The sequence below is a fragment of the Acipenser ruthenus genome, chromosome 43, assembly GCF_902713425.1.
Source record: "Acipenser ruthenus chromosome 43, fAciRut3.2 maternal haplotype, whole genome shotgun sequence".
NCBI lineage: Eukaryota > Metazoa > Chordata > Actinopteri > Acipenseriformes > Acipenseridae > Acipenser > Acipenser ruthenus.
In genome coordinates, this window is record NC_081231.1 from 7814769 (window position 1) to 7832911 (window position 18143).

The 18143-nt window shown below is 43.7% G+C and overlaps 1 protein-coding gene across 2 annotated transcripts in view; it reads right to left on the minus strand.

Annotated features, from left to right (window-relative positions):
* Window positions 1-6156: 6156 nt before the first annotated feature.
* LOC131709378 (transcobalamin-1-like) overlaps window positions 6157-18143 on the minus strand; it is a 317542-nt gene continuing 305555 nt past the window's right edge. The window contains exons 1-9 of one of the 2 annotated variants that reach the window (XM_059011893.1): window positions 16018-16277; window positions 13903-14103; window positions 13191-13355; window positions 12140-12295; window positions 11638-11819; window positions 10947-11118; window positions 8967-9156; window positions 7697-7815; window positions 6157-6942 (exon numbers count right to left, since the gene is read on the minus strand). In XM_059011893.1, the coding sequence (XP_058867876.1) occupies window positions 6881-6942; window positions 7697-7815; window positions 8967-9156; window positions 10947-11118; window positions 11638-11819; window positions 12140-12295; window positions 13191-13355; window positions 13903-14103; window positions 16018-16096 (1326 nt within the window). In that variant the 5' untranslated portion in view covers window positions 16097-16277 and the 3' untranslated portion in view covers window positions 6157-6880. Of the gene's footprint in view, window positions 6943-7696; window positions 7816-8966; window positions 9157-10946; window positions 11119-11637; window positions 11820-12139; window positions 12296-13190; window positions 13356-13902; window positions 14104-16017; window positions 16278-18143 lie in introns of those variants that run through there. The other variant, XM_059011895.1, reaches the window with a different exon arrangement.

The following is an 18143-nucleotide window of genomic DNA, read 5'->3' on the forward strand; positions in this document are numbered from 1 at the left end:
CAGCTGGAGCGCCCTTTCTGTAGTTGGGCACCAGAATTTTGCTACCCGGCTGCTGGGGAAGAGTCTTCGCTGGTTCAAGTACTTCCCGTTGGAGTCGATAAGAATGGCTACCTTGGAGCTGTATATTTTATTAGCCTGTCTACTCGAGGGAGTCTGTGTCTCTGGGGCAGTGTGTGTGATGTGGGAGGGAGGGGCAGTGTGTGTGGTGGGGGAGTGGGGGGTAGTGTGTGTGGTGGGGGGAGGGAGTGTCTCACTGTCGGGGTGTGCTGGGGGAGTGGGGTGTGTGTTTGGATCAGTGTGTGTGGTGGGGGAGTGGGGGGTAGTGTGTGTGGTGGGGGAGTGGGGGGTAGTGTGTGTGGTGGGGGGGAGTGTCTCACTGTCGGGGTGTGCTGGGGGAGTGGGGTGTGTGTTTGGATCAGTGTGTGTGTGGGATGATGTGGTGTGTGTATCGGTGTCGGTGTCAGTCAGACAGGCCCTGCTTGCTGGAGCTCCTGTGTTCTTGGGCTGGCTGTGGTGTTGCTGTTCTGGGTGGGGGGGAGGAGGTGTGACTCTGAGTAGCTGCTCTCTCAGGCTCTGTATGCTCCTCTCTTTGCGCTGCAGCTCCTCTCTCAGCTTGGCCAGCTCGTTTCTCAGGGCCTCGTTGTCCTGCCGCAACTCTCCCATCTCAGCTCCCAGCTCCCTGATGGAAGCCCTGGCCTCGTTCCTCACCTGCCTCACCTCGTCTCTTATCTGCTGCACGAGGTCGTTCTCTGTCAGCGTGGTCAGGGTGAGCTCCTTGAATTCTGCAAACTCCACCTCCAGCAGTGAGAGGCATTCCTTCAAGTGCTGCACTGTGCTGGGCAGTCTGGGGGTGAGCGGGGGGGTGCGGGGGGCTGCAGTGGGGGAGCTGCAGGGGGCTGTGTCTGCAGTGTGGGGGCTGCAGGGGGCTGTGTCTGCGGTGTGGGGAGCTGGCTGCTGTTCTGGGTCTAGTACCTCTGGATTTTTTTTCTCCTTCTCAGCCAGTTCTTTTAGAGCCTGGAAATCTTTCTCGAATAGTTCTAGGCTGGCCTCAGTTCCCTGAATCATAATAGTGCCATTATAAAACACATTGATGCTGAGCCTTGTGCTGTCAGGGTCAGTTTCGTCTCCTATACGCAGTTGCCTTCCTTTGCAAATCCCTCCCAGCTTGATATTACTATGTGCTGTGCAGAGGGCTGTGTGCCAGGCAGTGGGGTGCTGTGTATAGAACAGCAGGTTGGTTTTGGTCCTCTTGCCCCCAGCCAGGCTGCAGTCTGTTATCAGTGTCTCTGGGGACTCCTTCATTAGCTTGTTCTTATACAGCTTCTTTGCCTTTGCACTGGTGACCTCATCAGGGTATCGGATTACACTGCTAGTCTGGCCCCTCCCACTCTGCAGGGCTAAATTGATACATTTATCCATTCCGACCAACTGCCAAAAACCAACCGGTTTCAGCTGCTTTCAGTGACTGAGAGTTTTTAGCTATTAGGTTTTAGTTAATTTGTTATATTAAAAAGGCTTACCTTTTATTTTCCTCTTCAGTTCTTTTCTTTTTCTTTCTTTCTGTTTATTTCAATTTGTCTGTTTCTTTCTATTTCTTTCTGTTTCTTTCTCTTTCTTTCTGTTTATTTCTCTTTCTTTCTGTTTCTTTCTGTTTCTTTCTTTCTTTCTCTTTCTTTCTTGTTTAATTTTCCTGGAGGTCTTATTTCTTTTCTTTTCCTCTTCAGTTCAGTTCTTTTCTTTTGCTTTCTTTCTATTTCTTTCTTTCTCTTTCTTTCTTTCTTTCTTTCTTTCTTTCTTTCTTTCTTGTTTAATTGTTTAATTTTTCCTGGATGTCTTATTTCTGTAGTAAAAGTTTTCCATTTGTTTTTTATTTGTTCTTACTGATTTATATTCTTAATTCTCACAATTAAATTTACTCTAGATTAACATTTTTTTAGTTTAAATTAAGAGCTCATCTTGCTGCTGCTGCCTCTCTCTCTCTCTCTCTCTCTCTCATGAAAATAGTTGATAGGTACACGGTGTTGAAGGGATTTAAAATATATTTCTACTTTTGTGTTAGAGCCGCACCTTGCCTCTCTCCTGTAAAGTTTCCTCTGTATTTGAAGGGTAAGCAGGTTAGCTGGCGGATCGCGTCCACCCCTCGCCTCTCCGTTCAGTTCAAGAGGGCTGAGACGCCGTTTCATTACAATCCAGGGACCCTGCTGCTCCGATTGTGAGGGAGCGTTTCATTACAATCCAGGGACCCTGCTGCTCCGATTGTGAGGGCGCGTTTCATTACAATCCAGGGACCCTGCTGCTCCGATTGTGAGGGAGCGTTTCATTACAATCCAGGGACCCTGTTGCTCCGATTGTGAGGGAGCGTTTCATTACAATCCAGGGACCCTGCTGCTCCGATTGTGAGGGAGCGTTTCATTACAATCCAGGGACCCTGCTGCTCCGATTGTGAGGGAGCGTTTCATTACAATCCAGGGACCCTGCTGCTCAGATTGTGAGGGAGCGTTTCATTACAATCCAGGGACCCCGCTGCTCAGATTGTGAAGGAGCGTTTCATTACAATCCAGGGACCCCGCTGCTCCGATTGTGAGGGAGCGTTTCATTACAATCCAGGGACCCCGCTGCTACGATTGTGAGGGAGCGTTTCATTACAATCCAGGGACCCCGCTGCTCCGATTGTGAGGGAGCGTTTCATTACAATCCAGGGACCCCGCTGCTCCGATTGTGAGGGAGCGTTTCATTACAATCCAGGGACCCCGCTGCTCCGATTGTGAGGGCGCATTTCATTACAATCCAGGGACCCCGCTGCTCCGATTGTGAGGGAGCGTTTCATTACAATCCAGGGACCCCGCTGCTCCGATTGTGAGGGAGCGTTTCATGGCTGTTTCTTCCGCGGCAGCACCGTGGTGTGTACACGCTGTTGACATGCATCGTGTGTAGCCGTGGCAATGGGTGCACAGCCACAAAATAAATAAAGATATATGTATTTTGCATGACGTTTTTGACAAGTTAGCCCCTCAGTGCGTGAAAAGGTGACTTTGTTATTTTTCTATATAGGTGAGAGTCACTGGAGAGGAGTGACGTTAGCCTATTACGTAACAAATCATAAAAGATTAGTTTTTTTTTTTACATTCGTTAGAATCATACCCTGTGACGTCACGTGTGTTCGGGGGAGGGGGGGGGCGTGTCTGACGGCGTGGATTGACACACGGGGGCGGAGTGACGGAGCGGCGCGGTGTGTGTGTCATTGTATCTGAACGAAAAAAAAAACAAAATACAGCGGGGAAGTCCGACAGCTGATGTTGGGTTAAGAAGCGAAGAACCGCAATGAGCACCGCCCATGTAAGTGAGGAGATAAACGGGGCATCGATACCCTTAAAACAGATTGCAATTTAAACTGGTCTTGTAGAATATATATATATACACACACACACTACCAGTCAAAAGTTTTAGAACACCTCCATTTTTCCAGTTTTTATTGAAATTTACGCAGTTTAATGTCTCAATGTACTCTGAAATTAAAGCATAGAACAAATAAACAATTGGAGATAAAAAAAAGAAATCATGGAATCGTTTTGTTTAACAAAATTTAATCTAAATTTTTGACTCATCAAAGTAGCCACCTTTTGCAGATATAACAGCCGAACACACTCGTGGCATTCTTTCTGCAATGGAAATCAAATATTGTTCGGAAAGTTCTTCCCAACACTGTTGCAGAAGTTCCCACAAATGTGTTGCACTTGTAGGTTGCTTTGCTTTCACCCTTCTGTCCAGTTCATCCCAAACCAGCTCAATGGGTTTTAAGTCTGGAGACTGTGCTCGCCATTTCATGATTTGAAGCATACAGTCTTGTTCTTTTCTTCTAAAGGTAGTTCTGACATAGCCTGGAGGTATGTTTTGGGTCATTATCTTGCTGTAGGATGAACCCCTGACCAACTAGGCGTATACCAGAGGGTATTGCATGGCGCTGCAAAATGCTGTGGTAGCAGTTTTGATTCAGGGTGCCACTCACTCTGTGCAGGTCGCCGACTCTGGATCCAGCAAAAGAGCCCCAGACCATCACGCTTCCTCCTCCATGTTTGACAGTTGGTGTCACACACAGAGGAACCATCCTTTCGCCTACTCTACGGCGTACAAAAACCCTGCGTGATGAACCCAAGATTTCAAATTTTGATTCATCGGTCCATAAGACCTTCTTCCAGTCTTCAGTAGTCCACTGGCGGTGTTTCATGGCCCAGGCAAGCCTCTTTTTCTTATTTTGCCATCTTAGCAATGGCTTTCTTACTGCCACTCGACCTGTCAAACCTGCAGCTCGAAGTCTTCTCTTCACAGTTGAAACTGAGACTTGCTTACTTCGACCAGTGTTAAGCTGTGCTTGAAGCTGTTGTCCTGTGAGCCGCCTATCACGCAAGCTGTTGACTCTCAGAAACTTGTCTTCTGATTCTGTTGTGGCTTTGGGTCTGCCAGACCTCTTCCTGTCAGAGTTTCCTCCAGTTTCCAAGTGCCTTTTGATGGTGTAGGAAACTGTACTCACTGACACCTTGGCTTTCTTTGCAATTTCTCTAAAGGAAAGACCTACACTTTTAAGGGTTATAATGGTCTGTCTGTCTTCCTTTGTTAATTGCCTTTTTCTCGCCATTATGAGAGCAATATACTACTTCCTGCAGTACAATACTGTCCAAATAATGCTTAAGAGGGTGTAGTAACACAGTCTGTTCCAACACTGCTTTTATACAGACAGAGGGTTTGTAAGTAATCAATAGCTGTAAGTTGTTAACCCATTACTTGTTCCCTGAAAAAGGCCTTTTTGTATAACTCTGAAATGTACATTATTTTTCAGTTTTTGGTAACCTAAACTTTTTTCTTACCTTTGTACCATTTCAGGTTATTCACTGGACTTGAACTGCTTAAATTTCAATAAAAACTGGAAAAATTGGGGTTTTCTAAAACTTGACCGGTAGTGTGTATTCTCTTATATAACAGAATAAACAGGAATATAGAATGTTCTAACATACCTATAGGTTAATACAGAGCATATTATAACTTCTTGTATGAACAGTGTGTTTTAACAGTTTGCTTAGTATTTCTGCTGACTTTATATTCTTTAAAACACAGTACAGTTATTACACCATTTTAACACACATGCAGTTTCACAAATGTTCAATTTCCATCCCAAAGATCAGTCTGCTTCCAGTAGCTGTCACTGTCTTGGGTCAGTTTCTGCTCTCCATGAGTCTGTCAAAGCCACCACAGGTGTGCCTTTAAAAGCCTGATAGCTGCAAAAACTTCAATCTTGTTAGCAGGGCTCCCATCTCTACATTCCCTTTCCTATCATCAGTTGGAAGACTTCAAATAAATTAAACTGTTTCTATCAAAGAGACATCTATCTCTGCCACATACACCTTTCACTCAAAAAAGGTGATTGCACCTTGCACAAGGGAAGACAGTTTTCAGATTCATTCGTGACACTATGTATTTGATATTGGTTGTATTAAAGGTTTCATTTCTTTAATGAGGTTTCTCATTTAACTTGAGTTAGTGCGGTAACTCTTCTACTTGGTCTAAAGAGCTTGGTGGTTTAATTTAGTCCCTTATATCAGGACCCTCTAGGGGATGCGTTATTTCATAATAATTATTGTGTTATTTCATAATTATTGTGTTATTTCAGGGCAGCAGTGTGGAGTAGTGGTTAGGGCTCTGGACTCTTGACCGGAGGGTTGTGGGTTCAATCCCCACTGTGGGGACACTGCTGCTGTACCCTTGAGCAAGGTACTTTACCTAGATTGCTCCAGTAAAAACCCAACTGTATAAATGGCTAATTGTATGTAAGATAATGTGAAATAATGTCATATGTTGTAACAATTGTAAGTCGCCCTGGATAAGGGCGTCTCCTAAGAAATACATAATAATTTCATAATTATTGCGTTATTTCATAATTATCGTGTTATTTCATAATAATTATTGTGTTATTTCATAATAATTGGTTATTTTGCAATGAATCGATTGTTTTGGTAATAGACACCGCTCATGTCACTATTCCCAATCTTCTCTTTGCTTTAAAGTGAGTTGTATGCTTGTATTTAATGACAGGCTGGTACACAGTATTGATAGGTGAGAGACTCCATCTCTGCAGGGGACAGTAATAAAAACAAGACATTTTAGTTTTGAAGTTGCTAACTTGTTTATTTTATTATTTATTTATTTTTGCCATTTTTAAATATCCTTTACCAGACCTCTCTGTGCTTTACAATGCTTCCCTATGCTTTACCATACCTCTCTGTGCTTTACAATGCTTCCCTATGCTTTACCACACCTCTCTGTGCTTTACAATGCTTCCCTGTGCTTTACCAGACCTCTCTGTGCTTTACAATGCTTCCCTATGCTTTACCAGACCTCTCTGTGCTTTACAATGCTTCCCTATGCTTTACCAGACCTCTCTGTGTTTACAATGCTTCCCTATGCTTTACCACACCTCTCTGTGCTTTACAATGCTTCCCTATGCTTTACCAGACCTCTCTGTGCTTTACAATGCTTCCCTATGCTTTCCCAGACCTCTCTGTGCTTTACAATGCTTCCCTATGCTTTACCAGACCTCTCTGTGCTTTACAATGCTCCCCTATGCTTTCCCAGACCTCTATGTGCTTTACAATGCTTCCCTATGCTTTCCCAGACCTCTATGTGCTTTACAATGCTTCCCTATGCTTTACCAGACCTCTCTGTGCTTTACAATGCTTCCCTATGCTTTACCACACCTCTCTGTGCTTTACAATGCTTCCCTATGCTTTACCAGACCCCTCTGAATCATAGAATTATAATGTGATTAAAATAAGTGATAATTAAACACAACCTCCAACAATGCATGAATTATGAGATGGAAATCTGAGAGTTAATATGTAGAGAATTTTGCCACGATGTATTCCCTGTCGTACGGCTTATAATCACCAACTCCTGAAACGACAAAGAAAAAGAAAATTCATTATACTTTATTAATTGCAAATAACACAGAAATATATATATATATATATATATATATATATATATATATATATATTTAGAGTGCCTAATTAATAAGCATTTTTTTCATGTCTAAAATGAGTTTTTTTCAAGATATTTCACTATTAAATGTCATATTTATTAAAGCAGAAAACAATATCGTTGCCACATTCAAAACCTATCCCTTCCTCTAGAGTTATTGATAGAAAAATGTTCCTAAATATTGAAAGGCTTTCTTGAAAAACAGCAAATGCTAAATTGTAGATCATTTCTTCTTTTACTGCCGAGTGTTTACAGACGTTCTATTTTTACCATCACTGAATTATCAATAAAACACAAAAAATAAATACAACACACATGTTAAAAATGTTCCCTATCTTATACTGGACAGAGCGATCTTGAGCAGAAATATATTTCCAATCTTTGACGCAGCTGGTGTCTTTTTCGTTGAAGACGCTGTAAAGAAATGGTGCAGCTCTCTGCAGCGTGTGTTCAGTTGTTTACCGGGAAGGAAGCAAACGGAAGTGGCTGCCAGGTTCCTGAATGCAGTGCGACAGGCAGCGCAATCAGGCAATCGTTAGCTGTATTAATTTTACTAGTAGTCTTGTACCACAAGAGACAGGGAAACGGGGTCCACTGGACACTGCTATTAGTTTAGTGAGAAGACAGACACACACACAGAGTCCTCTAATTAAACTGAGATCTGTACCTTGATCCAAAGCGTTACTCCCAGTGAGAAATTGCCAGTATGTTCGCTCCTCCGTGTTCCCAGCTAAAACTTGTATACTGGTGACAAATGGACCCCAGCTGCTTTGCTCCACAGTGAACCTAGAACCAGTATGAAAATGTGATCATTATTTTATATGAGGTTTGCAAACATCCCAAGTGCTTCTTATTATTGCAGTCACTCAAGTACTGTGTTTATTATTGTTTTGCTCAGTCTGTGTTGCTTTGACTGTGAGTTCAGGAGCTGCTCTTCAGTTCTAGCTGCACTGATAGTTATTGTATTGTGAATCAGCCTTGGCTAGGACTACAACTCCCAGCATGCCTCTGCCCCCGTGGCAATGGCAATGGATGCTGGGAGCTGTAGTTTTTTAAACTACAATGCGCTGCGCTGTGCTGTATTACACTTTCTGCATTGACTGAGTTCAGGAGCTGCTCTTCAGTTCTAGTTGCACTGCCATAGACGTGTGTAACACAGACTAGATCAGCCAGTCTTTACAGAAGAGACAGCCACTGCTATCTTGTGATCTGAGACTTTGGAGTTTTAATTTGCTGGCAGTAAGCTAGCTGTGCACTAGATGGCGCTGTTGCTTTTTTTCTAATAGAACAGGGATGGTAATAAGACTCATGTTGTATAGCAGTGTCACCCATTCCAGGTTTTACTACCAGCTTGATTAGTCACAGTGTGTCTAGGTAACAAGCTTAGATGTGTCTTATTATTAAACTCATAGTGAAACCAGGAATGGATCAAACTGCTATGCAATGAGATTCTTATTTCCATCCCTGCATTGTAACTGCAGTTTAATATCACTAGACTGGACTGGACTGGAATTACATTGTAACTGCAGTTTAATATCACTAGAATGGACTGGACTGGAATTACATTGTAACTGCAGTTTAATATCACTAGACTGGATTGGACTGGAATTACATTGCAGGGATGGTAATAAGACCCTACTGCACAGCAGTTTCTCCCATTCCAGGTTTTACTACCAGCTTGATCAGCCAGTGTGTCTAGGTAACAAGCCCAGTTGTGTCTTATTATTAAATGCCTAGTGAAACCACGGCTCTCAGATGTGCAGTTTTGAATGAAACACATAGTTAAAGCAAACATGGATTTTCATTGTAAGCCCATGGTATCTGGTACTGCTTTGGGATAAAGGAACCTGTTTCTGAGCCTCCTGTCACACCCGCACTTCCTAGGCAGCTCCTGTGCAGTTTGGAAACAAAGACATAGTTACAGTGAATACTCGTGCCTGAATTTTGCAGGTGATATCTTGGCCGCCTCCTCCATGACCTGCAGTAGCGAGGACCCCACAGGGACCGTCACCTCGATGCTGTCATTGAAGGAGTAGTGAATGCCGTCCTCCACTCTGTAGTGCACGGTGATTACACCCTCCGGGGCAGTGGGGGGCGCTAGAGGAAGCACCGACCCATCAAGTGTCTCTGTGTGGAGGAAAGAACAGTAAAGAAACTGGTTTTATTACTTGCACTGGTCTCAAGTTTCTCTCTCTCTCTCTCTCTCTCTCTCTCTCTCTCTCTCTCTCTCTCTCTCTCTCTCTCTCTCTCTCTCTCTCTCTCTCTCTCTCTCTCTCTCTCTCTCTCTCTATATATATATATATATATATATATATATATATATATATATATGGGGATTAGGAACCATTGGGACACAAATGCCACAGTTACTAATTTTTGCCACTAGGGGGCACCACTGTGGTTACTGACGCATATTTCCATACTACAGGGTAGAAATAGTCCTGTCACTCGCAAGGCAGCTCAGTCAAGCAACATGAAGCTGACAAGTGTGCAGAGAGGTGAACTGGTCCTGTTCTTTCTTTTTTTTTTTACAGCAAAGGAAACAATGCCGAGGCAGCTCTCTGGGAATACCATAGAGTGCATAACATCCGCAGCGGGCCTTGTTCAAGAGCTGCTGTTCACAAGTTAATCAAAACATTTGAGGAAACCGGTTACACTTGTGATAAGCTTCATAGCGGCAGCCCACCGACACCAAGCAAAGTTGTCACTGAGATCAGCCACGCCGTAGCAGAACCAAACAGCACCAGCACACATGCTGTCACCCGCTGCCTGGATTTGCCCAATTCAACTGTTCCTAAGGCTCTTTGTTCAACTCGGATGTTTCCATAAAAGCTGATCCATGTTCAAGCATTGGAGGAGACGGATTTCATCAGACGTGGCGATTTTGTGTTGCAGTTCTTGGCACGACTGGAATTGGATGACCAGTGGCCTGCTAATATCCTGTGGACAGATGAAGGGCACTTCACCGTGTCTGGAAGTGTGTTATCTGCTCAGAGACTAATCCACATGCAGCATTTGTGAGCCCCCTACATGATGTTAAACTGACAGTGTGGGATGGCTGTACGGCTGACTTTGTTATTGGACCGTTCTTTTTTGAAGAGCCCTCAGCAAGGAGACCTCAAACCTGCACAGTCACTGCTGCACGATACCAGCCCATGCTGACAGCCCATGTCAGTCCTGTGCTGCAGCAGCGAGATGTGATAAACACTACCATCTTCATGCAGGATGGGGCCCCTCCGCATACTGATAACCAGGTGAAACGCGTCTTGCAGGAGCACTTTCAACACAGAATCATTTCCCTTTCCTTGTGAATGGCCACCTCGCTCACTGCACCTTACACCAGTGGATTTCTGGTTATGGGGGTACCTGCAGTCACGAGTGTACCGAGGGAACCCTCGCACAATTCCGGGCCTCAAGGATGCCATTGTCCAGGAGGTGGCCGGCATACCTGATGAGATGCACAACGCTGCCGTAATGGCCATTATCACACGAATGCAATTCATTCTGGATCATGGAGGAGCACATATTGAACACTTATTATGTGATTATCAGAGGTAGGTCATAGTGGTGCCCCCCTGGTGACAACAATTAATAACTGTTGCATTTGTGTCCCCTGGTTCCCTTAACAACGGTATGCAAGTTCACCTTCCCGTCCCCCTTGTCTGTTTCTGTTTGTAAACCTACTTTCTAATCGCCCTGTATGTGTGTGTGTGTGTGCTCAAGCTCATCCCACACATACTCAGAAGGACTGAGATATTCATTCATATATATACTCTGTCACCTTTCTTTCATTCTTTCTTTCCTTTTGCTCTGCGTGTCTGTGTCTGTCTCTCTCTCACTGTCTGTATGTCTCTCTCTCTCTCTCTCTCTCTCTCTCTCTCTCTCTCTCTCTCTCTCTCTCTCTCTCTCTCTCTCACTCTCAAAGTCCTTGCAGTCTAGCTTGTTCAGCTCCAGGTAGTTTCTGTTCTCCAGTGAGGGGGTGATCTGAGAAGCAGCCATGGGGTTCTCGAAGGATCCAGAACCAGCCCGCTCTAGAAGTGTCTGGATAGTTCTGGAACAGTCGTAGTTGGTGGAGGTGACTGACAGGGCCTGGGGAGAGACAGTGAGAGAGATGGTTGGTAGTGTCACAACATAGCCCCCCACCGATAACCAGGGAATGAATGTTCAAAACTTGCCTCATTAATAATAATAATAATAATAATAATAATAATAATAATATTATTATTATTATTATTATTATTATTATTATTATTATTATTATTATTATTATTATTATTATTATTCAGTCATTTAGCAGACACTTTTATCTAAATGACTTGCAGAGACTAGGGGGATGAACCATGCATCCTCTCTCTCCTCTCTCCTCTCTTTATTATAGATATGGAGTTTGACACAACTCTGTCAGCAGAGACAGGACCTGCACCTCCACCAACACATATGGCTCCTCTCTTCTCTCGCCTCTCCCCTCTCTCTACTCTCCCCTCTCTCTCCTCTCTTCTCTTTCTCCTCTGCCCTCTCTCTCCTCTTCTCTCTCCCCTCTATCTCCTTTCCCCTCTCTCTCTCCCCTCTCACCTTCTCTTCTCTCTCTCTCTCTCTCCTCTCTCTCACCTGCATGGCCAGTCCTGTGCTGTAAAGGTTCCCGATCAATCCGTTGCTCGTTGTCTCCTGGAGAATGTTCTTGATCAGACATTTTAGAGCATTCAGTATCTTCAGACGCAGAACCATACGATCAGGGGCCTTGATAGAGCGCTTCACGCAGGTCAGAGCCAGAACTGCAACCGAGGCTGTGTCTGAGAGGAGAGAGAGAGAGAGAGAGAGAGAGAGAGAGAGAGAGAGAGAGAGAGAGAGAGAAAAAGAGAGGCGTTTTATAATCTCCATAGTTTTATAAATTATTCAGCAGTGACACCAAACAAGCTTCAGACAGTCCCCCTGAGTTTCAATCTCAATAGGTTTTATATATTATTCAGCAGTGACACCAAACAAGCTTCAGACAGTCCCCCTGAGTTTCAATCTCAATAGGTTTTATATATTATTCAGCAGTGACACCAAACAAGCTTCAGACAGTCCCCCTGAGTTTCAATCCTAGCTCCAATCTCCGTAGGTCTCTTACCCACTGAATATTTCTCTCCATATGAAAATCCTCCATTATCCGAAGCTTCAATCAGACTCTGCACGCTGTGTGATGTCACTGGTTTTCCCATCATGCACAGCGCCAGTATGTCAAGGCTCACCTGATAATAGTTGGTGAGGGGAACATTCTTGGAATCTATAAAGGAAAGTGGGAGGGACTTTAATAAGGGTTAGTTTTAAAATGGTTTGTTTTTGTAATATGCTTTACCACACCTCTCTGTGCTTTTACAATGCTTCCCTATGCTTTACTATACCTCTCTGTGCTTTACAATGCTTCCCTGTGCTTTACCACACCTCTCTGTGCTTTACAGTGCTTCCCTGTGCTTTACCAGACCTCTCTGTGCTTTACAATGCTTCCCTATGCTTTACCAGACCTCTTTGTGCTTTACAATGCTTCCCTATGCTTTACCATACCTCTCTGTGCTTTACAATGCTTCCCTATGCTTTACTATACCTCTCTGTGCTTTTACAATGCTTCCCTATGCTTTAGCAGACCTCTCTGTGCTTTACAATGCTTCCCTATGCTTTACCAGACCTCTCTGTGCTTTACAATGCTTCCCTATGCTTTACCATACCTCTCTGTGCTTTACAATGCTTCCCTATGCTTTACCAGACCTCTCTGTGCTTTACAATGCTTCCCTATGCTTTACCAGACCTCTCTGTGCTTTACAATGCTTCCCTATGCTTTACCAGACCTCTCTGTGCTTTACAATGCTTCCCTATGCTTTACCAGACCTCTCTGTGCTTTACAATGATTCCCTGTGCTTTACCAGACCTCTCTGTGCTTTACAATGCTTCCCTATGCTTTACCAGACCTCTCTGTGCTTTACAATGTATCCCTTTAACTGGTGTTCACTGAGGTTTAAACATTTTAAAACATCATAGCTGGTACCTATCCCCTCTCCCCTCTCTCCTCTCCCATCTCCCCTCCTCTCTTCTCTCTCTCCCCTCTTCCCTCTCCCCTCTCTCATCTCTCTTCTCTCTCCTATCCCCTCTCCTCCCTCTCTCCGGTCCTCTCCTCTCGCTCTCACCAATATTGTCAATCTCTTCCTTCAGTTTTTTTTCCAGCAGTTTTCTGAGGTCCATGACCTTCTTTCCCCCTTTAAGTCCTGGGGCTGGAGTTAGAGACGGGTCCGCACAGGAGGCCTGCATAGCCAGACAGTATAAAGCCACGGTGCCTGAGGAGAAGGGGAGGCCTGGATAGGAGATAGGGGAGAAAGAGGGGAGGAGAGAGAGGAGAGAGGAGAAAAGTGAAGGTGAGAGGAGTTAGTTGTTTGTAGTTTAGTTTGTTGAATGTTAGTTGGTAGTTAGTTGATAGGTAGTTGGTAGTTTAGTTAGTTGGTAGTTGGTATTTTAGCGTGATTTAGTAGTTTTTAGTTTGATACATTTTAGATTAGTTTTGTTCATTGTTAGTTGGTAGTTTAGTTGGTTAGTTGGTAGTTAATTAGTAGTTTGGTTAATAGTATAGTTGGTTCATTGTTAGTTAGTAGCTAGTTTAGGTAGTTGGTAGTTAATTGGTAGTTGAATGTTAATTATAGTAGCTAGTCTGTAGTTCAGTTATTTAGTTAGTAGTTCCATTGGTTAGTTGTGAGTTTAGTTGGTAGTTTAGTTAGTAGTTTAGTTAGTAGTATCATTGGTTAGTTGGTAGTTAGTTGGTAGCTAGTTTGTAGTATAGTTGGTTGTTAGTTTAGTTGGTAGTTAGTTGTTAATTTAGTTGGTTGGTTGTTGAGTTGCTTTCTTTACCTTCTTGGACTCTCTTCACTGCATCAACCTGCAGTCTACCCAGCATGCCTCTCTCTGTGTCACTGTCATGATGGCTGGCCAGACGCAGAGCCAGGAGAATGCTGGGATTGGGGGTGGAGCCACTGGCAGAACTGCTGTTCTCTGATTGGACCATTATATTGAGGAGCCGAATCACCTGACCTGTCTGAATCTCTGAGACAGCTGAGAGAGAGAGAGAGAGAGAGAGAGAGAGAGAGAGAGAGGAGAGGAGAGGGAGGCAGAAATAGAGGAGGCAGGGAGGAGAGAGGGAGGGGAGAGATAGAGGAGGAACAGTACATTAATGAAAGATACAGGGGCTGAAGCAAAAACTAATTGAAACTGCATTGAGAGATTTCTATTAAGAACTATAAATGATAATAATGAGACACACACTCGCAGTTACACACAGAGACATGCACACACAGAGACATGCACACACAGAGACATGCACACACACAGAGACATGCACACACACACAGACATGCACACACAGAGACATGCACACACAGAGACATGCACACACACAGAGACATGCACACACACACAGACATGCACACACAGAGACATGCACACACACAGAGACATGCACACACAGACATGCACACACAGAGACATGCACACACAGACATGCACACACACAGAGACATGCACACAGAGACATGCACACACACAGAGACATGCGCACACACACAGAGACATGCGCACACACACAGAGACATGCACACACACACAGACATGCACACACAGAGACATGCACACACAGAGACATGCACACACACAGAGACATGCACACACACACAGACATGCACACACAGAGACATGCACACACACAGAGACATGCACACACAGACATGCACACACAGAGACATGCACACAGAGACATGCACACACAGAGACATGCACACACAGAGACATGCACACACACAGAGACATGCGCACACACAGAGACATGCACACACACAGAGACATGCACACAGAGACATGCACACAGAGACATGCACACACACAGAGACATGCACACACACAGAGACATGCACACACACAGAGACATGCACACACAGACATGCGCACACACAGAGACATGCACACACACAGAGACATGCACACACAGACATGCGCACACACAGAGACATGCACACACACAGAGACATGCACACACACAGAGACATGCACACACAGACATGCACACACACAGAGACATGCACACACACAGAGACATGCACACACAGACATGCGCACACACAGACATGCACACACACAGAGACATGCACACACAGACATGCGCACACACAGAGACATGCACACACACAGAGACATGCACACACAGACATGCGCACACATGTTTGCATTTCTATATTTGTGGGGACTTCTCATAATAATAATAATAATAATAATAATAATAATAATAATAATAATAATAATAATAATTCATTTTTATATAGTGTCTTTCATAGTGGACCACCATCACAAAGCGCTTTACAAGATACGAGACTAGGGTGTGTGAAATATGCATCAGCTGCAGAGTCACTTACAACAACGTCTCACCCGAAAGACGGAGCACAAGGAGGTTAAGTGACTTGCTCAGGGTCACACTGTGAGTCAGTGGCTGAGCTGGGATTTGAACCAGGGACCTCCCTCATTGACTCTCACTATAGTCAAACTCCAGTAAAACAAAACTCCACACAGGGTGAATGTGGACATCAAACTTTTTTTTTTTTTTTTTTGAAGGCAAATTTTGTTCTTAAAAAGGTGTTTTACAACGGCATTTTTTCAGGAATTACTATCTTTGTGGGGACATTTTCTCAAATTGTGTCCGCACATAGATAGTAATACCTGCCCTCATAGAGACACAGTCACACACACACAGAGACACACATACATACACGAACACACACACACACACACATACTGAGACACACACACATACATACACAGACAGATAGACACACACACAACACATAGACACAGACAGATAGACACACACAACACATAGACACAGACAGCTACACACACACACACAAACACACTCTCTGGTCTAGTTAATACAGAGGCATCATTATTCAGCTATTAATAGCAAGCGGTTCATTGTGTACTCACAGCACTGCAGAGCGACCGGGAGCCAAACAGAGAGCTGCAGCAACACAGCCAGAGCCCCCCTCACACAACCCACTGCCATTCTGTCTATCTCCTGTCTTTATCCCTCCTTTCTTTTTCTTTCTTTCTCTCTTCCTTTCTTATTTTGCAGCAGATGATCCTCTTTCTTTCTTTCTGTCTTTAATTCTGTACTGTCACCAAGTCGAGGGAGTCTTTCCCCTTGGGAATGATGATACTGGTATTTCGCTCTCTCTCACTCCCTCTCTCTTATATAGTCACCTCCAGGAAGTCTTTTGCTCCTGAAGGTTTTCTCCCTCCCACTATTGTTGCCTTTCCTAGTCAATGCTGGTGTTGAATCACCTGATGCTAATCACACTCGCCCCCTCCCCGCATCGCTCACCCCTCCCTCGCCCCCAGTCATTATATCACCAACCTTCAAGAAAGTGATTGTGTGAAGAACAATAGAAACTCTAAACTGGGGGTCGGCATGGGTACCCGAAAACCCAGGTAAAACGCGGGTTGTAAATTACCCAACGCTACCCGGGTCACTTTTATTAATTTGAGAATTTGAAGAAAATGTAGAAAACATGGCAATGCAGCGCGGGTCTCTGGCCGGTGTAACAGACAACGTTAAAACAAGATTTTTCATGAAGCCTTTTCTTAACTGACAAGATATCAATGCTTTACAGAAAACAATAACACACAGCGAGTGCAAGTACAGCTCAGTAATAATAACTGCGCCACTATTCAATCAGAAACAAAACATCATGTGCAAACGTAAACTTTAATTTAGGTGCAAGCACCGCCACTAGAAATTCCTAAAGGTTGGCTATAAAAAATAAACGTGATTTTCTTTTAGCTGACAGTATAAAACATAAAAAACACAGATCTAAAATCTCACAGCTCATCATAATGTACTCGGGGATGTAGTTTATTGGTGTCCACTGGCCACTGTTAATCACACATTCAGATATTCAAATCCCACACCCCACCAATTTCTCTGATCTATGAGTGCGATGGCTGCTTGTTACCTGACAGGTAGCAGAGGAAGTGCTTGTGGATAGAGTGGACAAACTAACAGGAAGCAGCCGAGGCAGGGAGCGTGGAAACAGTGCACACAGGCAGAAAAACCAGAGAGTATAGGTAGAAAAGAGCCTGTATTTTGTGAAGAGTTTGAAATAGGCAGTATGTGAACACAGTAGCAATTCACACAGGTCTCAGTAGCAGCTGGGGCAATCTAAGACAGTTTAGCAAACAATTAGTGTGCTAATTTAGTTTAACAGGTACAATATTTTGGCATGATCCATGCATTGGTAAACCTTAACTGCAGAAAATCCAAACGCGTTCCAGTATAACTGCACTTTCTATTTCCAATAGAGTAAGATCTGCATGTTTTACTGCAATCCTGTTATACTAGATGTCAGACCTAGTAGATAAGATATAATTGATTGTTTTACTTTGTTAGAATTATAATTGTAGTGCAACAGGTTCAACAAGGCTTCTGGCATGTGTCACAACTGATACTTCACTTTGAGGCCCCCTTGTGCCATGTGGAAAGATGCAACCTATTTTATTACATAAGATTTTTCCTTCTGAAAAAAAGAACTCATAATGTTCATGTGTAGTCAGCGCTCCAGAGAAGGGTTTGGGTCACTGAGTAATTTAGACACTGTTTTCCTATGTTGGTAAATTACTCAGAGAAGGGTTTGGGTCACTGAGTAATTTAGACACTGTTTTCCTATGTTGGTAAATTACTCAGAGAAGGGTTTGGGTCACTGAGTAATTTAGACACTGTTTTCCTATGTTGGTAAATTACTCAGAGAAGGGTTTGGGTCACTGAGTAATTTAGACACTGTTTTCCTATGTTGGTAAATTACTCAGAGAAGGGTTTGGGTCACTGAGTAATTTAGACACTGTTTTCCTATGTTGGTAAATTACTCAGAGAAGGGTTTGGGTCACTGAGTAATTTAGACACTGTTTTCCTATGTTGGTAAATTACTCGGAGAAGGGTTTGGGTCACTGAGTAATTTAGACACTGTTTTCCTATGTTGGTAAATTACTCAGAGAAGGGTTTGGGTCACTGAGTAATTTAGACACTGTTTTCCTATGTTGGTAAATTACTCAGAGTA